Source organism: Trachypithecus francoisi, unplaced genomic scaffold, assembly GCF_009764315.1.
Source record: "Trachypithecus francoisi isolate TF-2019V2 unplaced genomic scaffold, Tfra_2.0 Lachesis_group13, whole genome shotgun sequence".
Lineage (NCBI taxonomy): Eukaryota > Metazoa > Chordata > Mammalia > Primates > Cercopithecidae > Trachypithecus > Trachypithecus francoisi.
In genome coordinates this window covers 13,859,725-13,872,819 of record NW_022681458.1, presented here as the reverse complement: position 1 = coordinate 13,872,819, position 13,095 = coordinate 13,859,725, and the positions used below count along the sequence as shown (strand labels likewise).

General features: G+C 42.8%; 2 protein-coding genes across 5 annotated transcripts in view; one reads left to right on the top strand and one right to left on the bottom strand.

Moving 5' to 3' along the window:
• The window catches only part of COL4A4 (collagen type IV alpha 4 chain), a 168,843-nt gene that overhangs the window by 23,165 nt on the left and 132,583 nt on the right, over positions 1-13,095 (bottom strand). For 2 of the 3 annotated variants that reach the window (XM_033230018.1, XM_033230019.1), the window contains 2 exons: positions 12,400-12,686; positions 7,079-11,971 (listed from right to left, as the gene is read on the bottom strand). In XM_033230018.1, coding sequence (XP_033085909.1) covers positions 11,708-11,971; positions 12,400-12,686 — 551 coding nt within the window. In that variant the 3' untranslated portion in view covers positions 7,079-11,707. Of the gene's footprint in view, positions 1-7,078; positions 11,972-12,399; positions 12,687-13,095 lie in introns of those variants that run through there. The other variant, XM_033230020.1, reaches the window with a different exon arrangement.
• RHBDD1 (rhomboid domain containing 1) overlaps positions 1-13,095 on the top strand; it is a 214,585-nt gene that overhangs the window by 169,037 nt on the left and 32,453 nt on the right. The window lies entirely within an intron of this gene.

Sequence of the window (13,095 nt, the reverse complement as noted above, 5' to 3'; positions counted from 1 at the left end):
GTGTCTCTATCTCCTTCAGTTCTGCTCTGATCTTAGTTATTTCTTGCCTTCTGCTAGCTTTTGAATGTGTTTCCTCTTGTTTCTCCAGTTCTTTTAATTGTGATGTTAGAGTGTCAATTTTAGATCTTTCCAGCTTTCTCTTGTGGGCATTTAGTGCTATAAATTTCCCTCTACACACTGCTTTAAATGTGTCCCAGAGATTCTGGTATGTTGTATCTTTGTTCTCATTGGTTTCAAAGAACATCTTTATTTCTGCCTTCATTTCGTTATGTACCCAGTGGTCATTCAGGAGCAGGCTGTTCAGTTTCCATGTAGTTGAGCGGTTTTGATTGAGTTTCTTAGTCCTGAGTTCTAGTTTGATTGCACTGTGGTCTGAGAGACAGTTTGTTATAATTTCTGTTCTTTTACATTTGCTGAGAAGTGCTTTACTTCCAATTATGTGGTCAATTTTGGAATAAGTGCAATGTGGTGCTGAGAAGAATGTATATTCTGTTGATTTGGGGTGGAGAGTTCTATAGATGTCTATTAGGTCTGCTTGGTGCAGAGATGAGTTCAATTCCTGGATATCCTTGTTAACTTTCTGTCTCGTGATCTGTCTAATGTTGACAGTGGAATGTTGAAGTCTCCCAGTATTATTGTATGGGAGTCTAAGTCTCTGTAAAGTCTCTAAGGACTTGCTTTATGAATCTGGGTGCTCCTGTATTGGGTGCATATATGTTTAGGATAGTTAGCTCTTCCTGTTGAATTGATCCCTTTACCATTATGTAATGGCTTTCTTTGTCTCTTTTGATCTTTGATGGTTTAAAGTCTGTTTTATCAGAGACTAGTATTGCAACCCCTGCTTTTTTTTTGTTTTCCATTTGCTTGGTAGATCTTCCTCCATCTCTTTATTTTGAGCCTATGTATGTCTCTGCATGTGAGATGGGTCTCCTGAATACAGCAGACTGATGGGTCTTGACTCTTTATCCAGTTTGCCAGTCTGTGTCTTTTAATTGGAGCATTTAGTCCATTTACATTTAAGGTTAATATTGTTATGTGTGAACTTGATCCTGCCATTATGATATTAACTGGTTATTTTGCTCATTATTGATGCAGTTTCTTTCCTAGCTCGATGGTCTTTACATTTTGGCATGTTTTTGCAATGGCTGGTACCGGTTGTTCCTTTCCATGTTTAGGGCTTCCTTCAGGGTCTCTTGTAAGGCAGGCTGGTGGTGACAAAATCTCTAAGCATTTGCTTATCTGTAAAGGATTTTATTTCTCCTTCACTTATGAAACTTAGTTGGGCTGGATATGAAATTCTGGGTTTAAAATTCTTTTCTTTAAGAACGTTGAATATTGGCCCCCACTCTCTTCTGGCTTGTAGAGTTTCTGCCGAGGGATCTGCTGTTAGTCTGATGGGCTTCCCTTTGTGGGTAACCCGACCTTTCTCTCTGGCTGCCCTTAAGATTTTTTCCTTCATTTCAACTTTGGTGAATCTGGCAATTATGTGTCTTGGAGTTGCTCTCTGGAGGAGTATCTTTGTGGCGTTCTCTGTATTTCCTGAATTTGAATGTTGGCCTGCCCTACTAGGTTGGGGAAGTTCTCCTGGATGATATCCTGAAGGGTGTTTTCCAACTTGGTTCCATTTTCCCCCTCACTTTCAGGCACCCCTATCAGACATAGATTTGGTCTTTTTACATAATCCCATACTTCTTGCAGGCTTTGTTCATTTCTTTTTCTTCTTTTTTCTTTTGGTTTCTCTTCTCACTTCGTTTCATTCATTGATCCTCAATCGCTGATACTCTTTCTTCCAGTTGATGGAGTCGGTTACTGAAGCTTGTGCATTTGTCACGTATTCTCGTGTCATGGTTTTCATCTCTGTCATTTCGTTTATGACCTTCTCTGCATTAATTAGTCTAGCTGTCAATTCTTCCACTCTTTTTTCAAGATTTTTAGTTTCTTTGCACTGGGTACGTAATTCCTCCTTTAGCTCTGAGAAGTTTGATGGACTGATGCCTTCTTCTCTCATCTCGTCAAAGTCATTCTCTGACCAGCTTCGATCCGTTGCTGGCGATGAGCTGCGCTCCTTTGCAGGGGGAGATGCGCTCTTATTTTTTGAATTTCCAGCTTTTGTGCCCTGCTTTTTCCCCATCTTTGTGGTTTTATCTGCCTCTGGTCTTTGATGATAGTGACGTACTGATGGGGTTTTGGTATAGGTATCCTTCCTGTTTGATAGCTTTCCTTCTAACAGTCAGGACCCTCAGCTGCAGGTCTGTTGGAGATTACTTGAGGTCCACTCCACACCCTGTTTGCCTGGGTATCAGCAGCAGAGGTTGCAGAAGATAGAATATTGCTGAACAGCGAGTGTACCTGTCTGATTCTTCCTTTGGAAGCTTCCTCTCAGGGGTGTACTCCACCCTGTGAGGTGTGGGGTGTCAGACTGCCCCTAGTGGGGGATGTCTCCCAGTTAGGCTACTCAGGGGTCAGGGACCCACTTGAGCAGGCAGTCTGTCCCTTCTCAGATCTCAACCTCCGTGTGGGGAGATCCACTGCTCCCTTCAAGGCTGTCAGACAGAGTCGTTTGCGTCTGCAGAGGTTTCTGCTGCTTTTTTGTTGTTGTTGTTGTTTAGCTGTTCCCTGTCCCCAGAGGTGGAGTCTACAGAGACAGGCAGGTTTCCTTGAGCTGCTGTGAGCTCCACCCAGTTTGAGCTTCCCAGCGGCTTTGTTTACCTACTTAAGCCTCAGCAATGGCGGGCGCCCCTCCCCCAGCCTCGCTGCTGCCTTGCGGTTGGATCGCAGACTGCTGTGCTAGCAATGAGGGAGGCTCCGTGGCCGTGGGACCTTCCTGGCCAGGTGTGGGATATAATCTCCTGGTGTGCCCATTTGCTTAAAGCGCAGTATTGGGGTGGGAATTACCCGATTTTCCAGGTGTTGTGTGTCTCAGTTCCCCTGGCTAGGAAAAGGGATTCCCTTCCCGCTTGCGCTTCCCAGGTGAGGCGATGCCTCGCCCTGCTTCAGCTCTCGCTGGTCGGGCTGCAGCAGCTGACCAGCACCGATTGTCCGGTACTCCCCAGTGAAATGACCCCAGTACCTCAGTTGAAAATGCAGAAATCACCGTTCTTCTGTGTCGCTCGTGCTGGGAGTTGGAGACTGGAGCTGTTCCTATTCGGCCATCTTGCTCTGCCCATCTATATATATATATTTATATATATATATATATTAAACTTCCTTTCCCTTCCCATGAATCATTGCAGTCATTCCCTAAGTTTCTTCTTTCTCTCTTTTTTTTTTTTCATGGGTGCTAGTATTGTATTTTAGAATCACAGATGCTCAGCTTAGAGAATCTCAATATCTCAATTATTTGCTCTGTTCAATACTCATAATAATACTTCCTCACTCAATTCTACATAACTCCAGCTTAGTCTTCTAAGATTCACTTTCATGAAGCCACTCAGTATCTCAAATACCTTTCATTGGCTCTCTGCTGCCAAAGGATAAGGGTCAAAGTCATTAGCCTCGACAGTGAGCTCCAACCAACCGTTGGACCTCAGCCCCATTTATCCATCACAGAGGCTGGTAACTAGTCTCACTGCTCAGGCTGTGAGTGTTCCTTATCTTGTGACATTCTGTGCTGTGCTTTTACATGGAACAGCTCTTTCCTTTCTCTTGGCCCATCCAGATCCTCCTCATCCAGCCCCCATCTGAATCCTATAACAGACACAACCACATCAACACAGTTTCCACATACCACTTGGAATTGCTGGTTATGCTGCAATGAGAGAATGATTTTGTCTTTAGATTGTAAGCTTCATGAGGGCAGGAACCATCTGTTTCTCTCTCTCCTCACAGTGCCTTTAGAAGTGCTTTGTCTGGAATGTCAGAACCAATAAATACTTGTGGATTGAAACAGAAAGAGAAGCTCATTTATACTGTCACCAGTGGTGCACATAGACACTAGTGCCTGCTGCTTATTGATGCTATTGTAGTCTTTTTTTTCCCCTTGAATCACATCAAGGAAAGAATGATGGAAAGCATTTGCTGGTAGAGATAGAGACTTCGGGGCCTTTGTCAGTCTGAAGACATGTCCCACTGCATCGAATGCTGTGACCTGGTACACAAAGCCCAAGATTCCCACACAACAAAGAAGTGTCACCAAGGAGTCCCTGTGAATAGTACCACATCTGGCCATGTGCTTTTTATAGGTCTGCGTGGGATGTGTCTGTGCTAACATTTTTTTTCTTCCGTGATATTTAGGGGCAGAGAGAGAATGATCTTGACATCTTGATCAGATGACAGATGAATTGGCAGATTTAGATATATGATTTATACTTTAGAAAAACTAAAATGTTGCTAATATAGAAATAATTAAATTTGGTCATAATACATATTGCTGCTTAGGAAGAGAGTAGTGGCATAAAATCAATGGTATCATGTGGCTTAAAGAGACATACACAAGCAAAACCCTAGAAAAAACACTTCTGCTATGTGGCTCTCTGGATGCGAAACTGGATCCCTTCTCTAAGTATTTTGAAAAACACTGCTCAGCCACCTCCAGTGAGGGTTTCTGCCAGGAAGTTGTGAAATTACTGTTTCTTTCTCTCACTCTATTTCCCCCTTAGATAACTTGTTTAGTGCCTGGATGGAAATTCTAAAAACGAAAATCAAATGAAAGTTCGTTTGTAACTTAAGAGATTCATGATATTTATTTGAGATGCTTGCAAGTTATTGCCTGCCTCTGACCTTGAGATACTGTCTCTTTACAAGATCCTCTCCCTCAGCAATTTAAATCTATCTTGCATATCCTTAGTATCAGATAATTATTAACACAATTGAACAAGGTCTTCAGACTCTCGTTATAGAGGAGCACAAGGCCAACCTCTCTGCTCTTCAGGGTGTGCACCCAGGGCCCACAGCACCTGGGAGCTTCTACAAATTCAGACTGCTGCTCCACAGACCAAATGATCAGAATCTACATTTTAGCAAGTCCCCTGTGGTTTATAGGTACCAAAGTACTTCTCAAATTTCAGTGCACACAAGTGCTTTTAACACCATTTATTGCATGTAAAGCGAACTGCTTGGGGACCAGAAGAACATTTTACTCCTCATTATACAATTTTCCCTACTTTTATCAAACATAATAATGATTACAGGTTGAGAATTTCATCTTTGGCTGATAAAATTATAACCACTAAGTATATAATCACTGAGGATGCAAGCTACCCCCTAGAAATAATGTATGAAGGAATTGCCTTGCTGGCAAATGGGAGAACAAAAATGACTAAGCTGGCTGGTGCTGCAGAGAGACTGAGCATCAAGTAAGGGCCTTCAGATCCTCCTTTCTCCAGCTCACGGCAGTTGCCCTAAATGACTGACCTTGAGTTTCTAGGGGCTCCAGAGGTGATATGGTTTGGCTGTGTCCCCACCCATATCTCATCTTGAATTCCCACATGTCATGGGAGGGACTCGGTGGGAGGTCATGGAATCATGGGGGCAGGTCTTTCCCGTGCTGTTCTGGTGATTGATAGTGAATATGTCTCACGAGATCTGATGGTTTTGAAAAGGGGAGTTTCCCTGCACAAGCTCTCTTCTCTTGTCAGCCGCCATGTGAGACGTGCCTTTCACCTTCTGCCATGATTGTGAGGCCTCCCCAGGCCCGTGGAATTGTAAGTCCAATAAACCTCTTTCTTTTGTAAATTGCCCAGTCTTGGGTATGTCTTTATCAGCAGCATGAAAATGAACGAATACAGGAGACATGGCCTGAGATATAGGCCTCTGGGATCCCCCAAAAGAGCTCTGTCCTCATGGGTTCCTCACCCCTTCCCTCCAGAACAGCTTGAGAGAGTCTCCAAGCTGAGCTGGATGGGCTACCTTAGAACCCGTAAAACAAGGGGCTTTGCAGTGACAGGAGCAATCCAGGACACCTCTATGTGAGACCCTCTATTTTCTAACCAATTCACAAATGGGGAAAGCCCCTGGGAGGTAATGGAGTAAAGGATAAAAGCATTATCTTTAAGAACAGACAGACGAGGGTTTGGATTCTACTAGGTGGTGACCGTATGACCTTAAAGAAGTTACTTATTCTCTCAAAAGCTCAGTTTCCTTGTCTGCAAAATGGGACAGCTGTAGGGTTGACAGGAAGCATATATAGCAGAGCCAGTACTGTTCCTGTCACATAGTAGATGGTCAGGAAATGTTAGTTGAGTATCCTTATTTCTCTTATCAGGTAAAAGGTTGACCCAAATACCAATGAAGTTCCTTCCTACTTAAAAGTAAGTCCAAGGCTGGGTGCAGCGGCTCATGCCTGTAATCCCAGTGCTTTGGCAGGCTGAGGCAGGAGGATGATTTGAAGCCAAGAGTTTAAGACTAGCCTGGGCAACAGAGCAGGACCCTGCTTCTACAAAAATTAAAAATTAGCCACAGTAGCACATGCTTGTAGCCCAGCTACTGGGGAGGCTGAGGCAGAAGGATCACTCGAGCCTGTGAGGTCAAGGCTCCAGTGAGCCATGATTGTACCACTGCACTCAGCCTGGGCAATAGAGTAAGATCATGCCTCTTAAAAAAAAAAAAAAAAGTCCACAAAACAGTTATTAAATATCTACACTCCACCTATCCCCATGTCTGGCTGTAAAGAGAAATGTAATCAATACCTAACTCCTGACTTCAAGTCACTGTGGTTAAAACCAACAATGTCTTTGGTTTCATAAATCTCTTTGTAGTTGACGTTCACACCTTGAATCCCCCAAACAGTGCTGTGAAGCAGATGGTCTTATTCTCTCTCACTCAGCTAATAAGACAGCTGAGGCCAAGAGGGTGTAAGCCCCATGCCCACTGGCCACTGCCCAAGCACCTCCCCTGGGGTTGATACAGACCTTCCCTATGAGGCCTGCTTTCATTCCTCTTCTGCGCCCCATCACTGTGCATAGAACAGTGTTGCCAAGAGCCTCCGAATCCCATCCTTTCCAGCCTACACTCTTCCCTTCTGCAGTTCACACTTCCACAAGTGTGAGCCACATTACAATGTAAGCTAGAAAACAAAACAAAAAAAAGTAAACCCACGTTGGCTTGAAAGAAAATAAATGCACCAGATAAAACACAGTTGTTTTTGGAAGTCATCACAGAATTTTATATATAATGAACCATGTTATAAATCATAATACAACAAAGATTTAAGTGCCAATGGTAGACCAGGCATCTTGCAAAAGTTACATGCTAAAAGTCTTTAGCTTTACAACCAGAGGTTAGAGAAAGGGATGCAATTTATTAGACACGTTTCACATTTTTCCCATGAATCATTAAATATTTAAGCACCATAAAATTCAAGCATTTCACATGGATGTGGCAGCCAGCCTTGGTGGTTTAAAATGCATTATGCAGAGTTTCTGGCAGATAATAACAGTGACAATTGCAGAGTACTGATTTTTAATGTCAATTGTTTGTTCCCTGCAGGACTTACTGATAATATCCCTGCAGGAAATTGTGATATTTTCTGTGCTACAGTAACTTTGAGGATTGAAATGAAACAGCATTCCCAATGACATTAAGAATTGGCCACATATAAATAATTCTAATCAGTAATTTATATACCCTGTGAGAATGATAATTCTGTGTAAAATAAAAACAAGAAATATTTTTCGTATTAGTTTATTTTAAATACAAAATGTGACCATCATTAAGTGTATGATGACGGGTATGCTAGACAGGTAATCTAACTTAATTTTCAATGCAAGAGTAGCTGTTATGTCCCACCGCATTAATGAGGGAAATGAAGCTAAGAAAGTTGGCAAAACTCACCCAGGGTAACAGCTGAAAAATGACTAAGCCAGATTTCAAACCTGGGTTCGACCAACTCTCAAGTCCTCCTCTTTCCACTGTTCTTGCAGCCATACCAAGTAAAAGTAACAATTATCAGATTATTCCAGTGAACTGATAGAAACACAGATCTAATATAATTTCCTGGAACACACTGAATGGTTTGCTTTACTATAATCTACACGACGTTCAGAATAAGATGATAAGGCCCAGTTGTAGTACACCATTCCATTGACTATTTTTCGGAGCACCAATAACATGTATACAGACGTTTAGCAAAGATTTTATGCTAGGAAGCTCTTAAATCCTGAGGAAATACAAATTACAGCATAAGGTAAGTCATGTCACATTTTACTGTGGGGTCTTCTCAGTCAGATCTCTCAAATCTCATGTCTGAAATTTCCGTTTATAGGAAAAACAAAAATATATTTTTGGAGGGGTGTGATAAGCCCATTGAAAGCTTATCAATTGGCTTTCTGGCAATAATTGTAACAAGAGAATGTGGGTATACAGATAAGTTGAACATTAAAATATTCTGAAGTAGGGAATGGTTTATACTTGTAACCATCTTACTGATGAAGGCCTTATATGCAGAGCTGAACACCTAATGCCTAATGAGTTTAAGGAATTGTCATTGAAAAAAAGAATTGGCAGCAGTGTGTTCAACTTTGTGCCACGCATTGGGCATATCAAAACGAGTCAAGCATGGTCCCTGCCCTCAAGGGGCTTGCATTTTGGCAATGGAATGAAGGAAGTGCACTGAGATGCTAAAGAAGCAATGGGGAACGGAGAAAATGAGGACAGCCACGTGCACTGCACAAGAGCAGCAGAAGGGAGCCCAAATTTCCCCCAGGGAATTCACCTCCCACACAGGGCAAACTGACCCCAGGGAGGACACCACTGGTGAAGCAGGAGCCAAGTCGAAGAGGTGCTGGGAGTGTCTGTAGAGCTGCACACAGTTCATCATGACAGGAAATACTCCTAGAGGGAACCCTCGAACAGTCCCCGGTGCACCTTTCACCCCATAGGAAGTCATTTGGACTTCATGGGCAGTGGAGTCATAGAAGGATTCGAATCCAGAGGGTGACAAAATCAAGTTTGGGTGGATCTTAGATGGCAACTGGGATTTGAAACTAAAGCACCAGGTGGGAGATGCCTACTAAAAGGGTGGAGGTGGAAGACAAAGGCTGTATGAGACAGGCGTGGGGCTCAAGAGGAGGTAGCCATCCAAAGTAGCCGTGATTCAGCTTTCAGTGTGGGGAGCGTGAGAGCAGAACGAAAGGGCCACACACAGCATGGAAACCTGCCTGGATGAATGGGCTCCACTCACGGAGAATCAGAACCCAGAAGTAAGCATCCCAGATTTCCAGCACGGGCACAGAACAGTTCCCATTAGGGCAATCGAGACATGTTCCAGTCTACAAGGTTGGTGGGGGACAGGGAGAGGAGGGTTTGATAAGGATCATCTCCAATAATGGGTTAGGAGAACAACTTAAAAGCTTTGTCCATCACCTCCACAGAGAAAGACTAATTGAGGGCACATTGATATATAACCAGGTGAAGAAAATAATGGTTTAAGATAATAGGATCTTCTATTCCAGTAAGTTATTTTTCCTATTTTTCTGCCCTTCTGATCCTTTAAAATTCTTTTACAAAATTAGAGGGCAGCGTGAATGCTGCATTTAGAGACAGCTCTTGTAATACTAACATTTGAACAGTCTGATACCTTCCCAAGCTCACTTGGAGTAAACTGTCTACATAATTTAGGCTGTGTTTGTGTGGGTTCTTTTTTTTTTTTAACTTATTTATTAACTTATGAAGATAATATTCTAATGCCAACATTAAAGTGTTTAAAATAATTAAACAAGCAAGATACGTTTTTGATGTTCCATTTGTCACCCTTACCTCTTCCCAGAAAATGTTCTCAGGTCAACAAGATGAACAAGTTGAACTTTTAGGAGAGTTGACTTTTGGTAATAGATATGGCTTTTTTGGAAGGAGAAAGGTAAGTATAAATAAGATTGAAATTGGCTCAAATTTTAGGTGCACAAAAATATTCAACATGCCAGAGCATGGTTTAAAAAATATTAAATGGGCCAAATGAACTAGGAAATATTTTGCTACATCAAGAAAATATTTCATCTTAAAATACACATTTTTCTTTTTACCAGAAAATACTCTTAAAATGAATTGCCACCCTGAGGACAGCCCATAGCAAACCTCATTTGAAATTTGTTCTGCACATAAGAGCTCGTTCCAAATCAAAGTTTGGCAAGGAAAACATTTCTTATAAACAAATTTTTAATTGAGTTTTTCTTCTCAATTAAGATTTTTAAGTGCATGGAAACTAAGCACTAAAATGAATGTTGTGCTCATGAGACATTTCTTTAGTTTTTTCTAAAATGCCTTTTTCTTTTAGATGAGGAAGGTGAATTTCCTAAAAATTTTTTCCCAACAAATCTTTTAAATTTAGGATTAGATCACCAAATTCCTAGCAAAATAGAAAAAGGGATCTTTTGCTTTACAGAAAAAATACTCAGTGTAAATTGACACACATTCTAAACTTTTATAGAAAATACTAATGCCAAATATCAAACTGTTGCCTTGGTATGAGACTGATATAAAATACAAGAATGTCTTTAAAATTGGCAAAATGGGATGCTCCTGTAACAGCCAACCACGGGAGCATAAAATTCAAATTATAAATCATCTTTGTTTCGTTTAAAGATAATGCCATGTCCTCCTGGTGGGGTAACCCTGACTTAAATGAATCTTCTTACCTAAGTTTAATTAAGTCGGCCCTTAATTTTCTCCCAAGTGCATAATGATAGCTCTGTCACGTCCCCGAGTGAGCTGCCATTATGTGTGTGGAGAAAAGTGTCCGTTGTGAGTCCAAGAAGCTGTGCAGGCTCTCCTGGGGAGGGGAGTGAGATGCTTTGTATGAAGCGTGTGCCTGCCTGAGTAAGCCCCATGTAGCGCCAGTCCCATTAGCACGCACACACCGGTGACACGCCGGACCCCGACTGGGGAAAAGTGGTCTGTCTGGAAGTTCCCTGCAATGGGGAGTCAATTTTTGTGAATAACTACCTTAATATTCACTAATAGCTTTTAGGCTCCTGATCTCTTATTGAATATATTTTTTTCCATAATTGCTACTTTTCAAAAGGGTTGCCAAAGTAGGCATTTCTATTCTCTGAAAAATGCAGAAGAGAACATAATGTTTTATATTCATCTGTGATGTGTTTATGCTAATGTCGCATCTCTGGAATACGGCGACTGTGGGCCTTTCTGGCATCATGATTCATTCTCCTTTGAAACGAACTGTTAATGCTGGCAGTGTGAATTTTTCTTTTTTTTTTCCTCTTTAAAAAAAAGAAAATCACTTTGGGTCGTGGTTTTACCATTATTTAAAGTATATGGAAAAATAGATTACAGAGGAAATCATTCTGAAATGTTGAAAATCTCTGCTTTCTAGTTTCATTCATTGACCTGTTTATTTTTTCCTGTAAAATCCATCCAGAAGCCCACTGTATTATACAGTAATTGACTTCTATTGTTTGAGACACTGTTCACCCACAAATGAAGTTTTCAGTAATGTAATTTGTAATCTGGCCTTTATCATCTACTTGCCTTTCTGAGAATTAGCATATGTTTAAATAAAGCCAGTTCTTCGGTCATCCTCAGTAAAATAAGAGTATCTAGGTTCCATCTAGACTGGGAGGTCCAAACAGATCCATCCGTGCAGCATTTGCTTAATGTGTAAAGGAACCAGAGGACTCTGGGAATAACCACGACAAAACAGAAGGAACTACTGAAAGAGAGTCCAAAATGAGCACCATGACGTCTCTTAGCACAGTCTAGGAAGTCTTAGCCCCCTAGGAAGTTTCTCTTGGCCATGTGTTGGTGAATTTCGCATTCTCTAGCTATACTTCACACAGACCTGGCACCGGCTGATTTTCTGGCGTTGGGCCTGGCTTTCTTTTAAGGTGTCTGGTGCTGGAGCAGGGGAAAACTGCAAGTCTGCTTTCACTGTTGTCAGCCAGAAGCTATACTCATTTGCAAAAAAGTGGCAAGTTCCCTGCCGGCCTTGGCATTCAAGGAATGGTGCTGCTCTGAAATCTTCCAGGCAGCTGCCGGGTGACATGAGGGCCTGCCCTCCTCCTTGGTCCCCAGCTCCTGTGTGCTACCCAGAAAACAAGAGAGAATTAGGGCTCAGACACACACAGACAACCCCAGACCCGATCAGGGACACACCCAGGTTTGGGTCTGATCTGAACATTTTTTCCTTAGATTATTCTATAAAGAACAAAATACAAGCTGCTGAAAAGGAGCCGTAGTCAGCGTGGTGAGTATGCACACAAATTGGCTCCGGTTTCACCGACGGCTGACGCAAATTCATCTTCTAAATTCTACCCATGTGATCAAAATCAATCCCAGTGTTTTTAAAAGATAATGGCCCTGCATCCCAACAGGCTATGGTTTGCAACAGCCTCTGTGACCTTATGTCCTAAGTGCAGAGTGCTCCGAATTACTGTCCAATCCAGACAGAAAGGACGGGAGAAGGTGTTAGGAAATGGTGAATGTGCCAGGGTTCAAGAGCACGGGACTCACCATCAGGAATGAATACCCGATCCAGAGGCTCCTCCAGGTCTGTGGACATGCGGGGATGGACTGGTCCTGGCTGTGCACCGCCACCGCCTGGGCCGGGGCCTCGCATACCGCACAGCGGCTGACATAGGGGCGGATCGCCTCTTCAGAGAGTGGCATCATGGGGAGGGGTGCAGCGCTGGCCAGCCAGTAGGATCTGTCGTTTCTCTGGGCATAGTGGCACACCTGGTGGATGTTGCAGTAGGCAAAGGGCAGCGTGCTAAACACGGGAAGGCAAGACCCTGCCAGACCTTGGGAAGGAAGAAGAGACAGCTGGTGTCCAAGCACCCCATGCAGGTGTTCCCAAACCCTTCCTTCCTCCATCTGGCCTTTGCGGATACGTGTTCTGGAATCTGGAGGCCCTCGCCAAAGCCTACTTTTGTGGTGGGGAAGCCATTTCTGACACCTCCCTGGTCCTGTGGGCCAGCCCTCATCCCCTCATCCCTCACTCATGAGCCAAGCAGGAGGGCAGGTGCTGGAGGTGAGCGCCGAGCACATCTCTGTGTTCAGGAAGCTCATGGCCTAGCGGGGAACTGGATGAGCAAACAAGCAATGAAAATATAGCACAACAAGCCCTAAGAATGAGAAGTGTAGGGTTCTGGGACCTCAAGGAAGGATAACTGGAATATGTGATTTTAAGTTAGGACTTGAAATATGAAA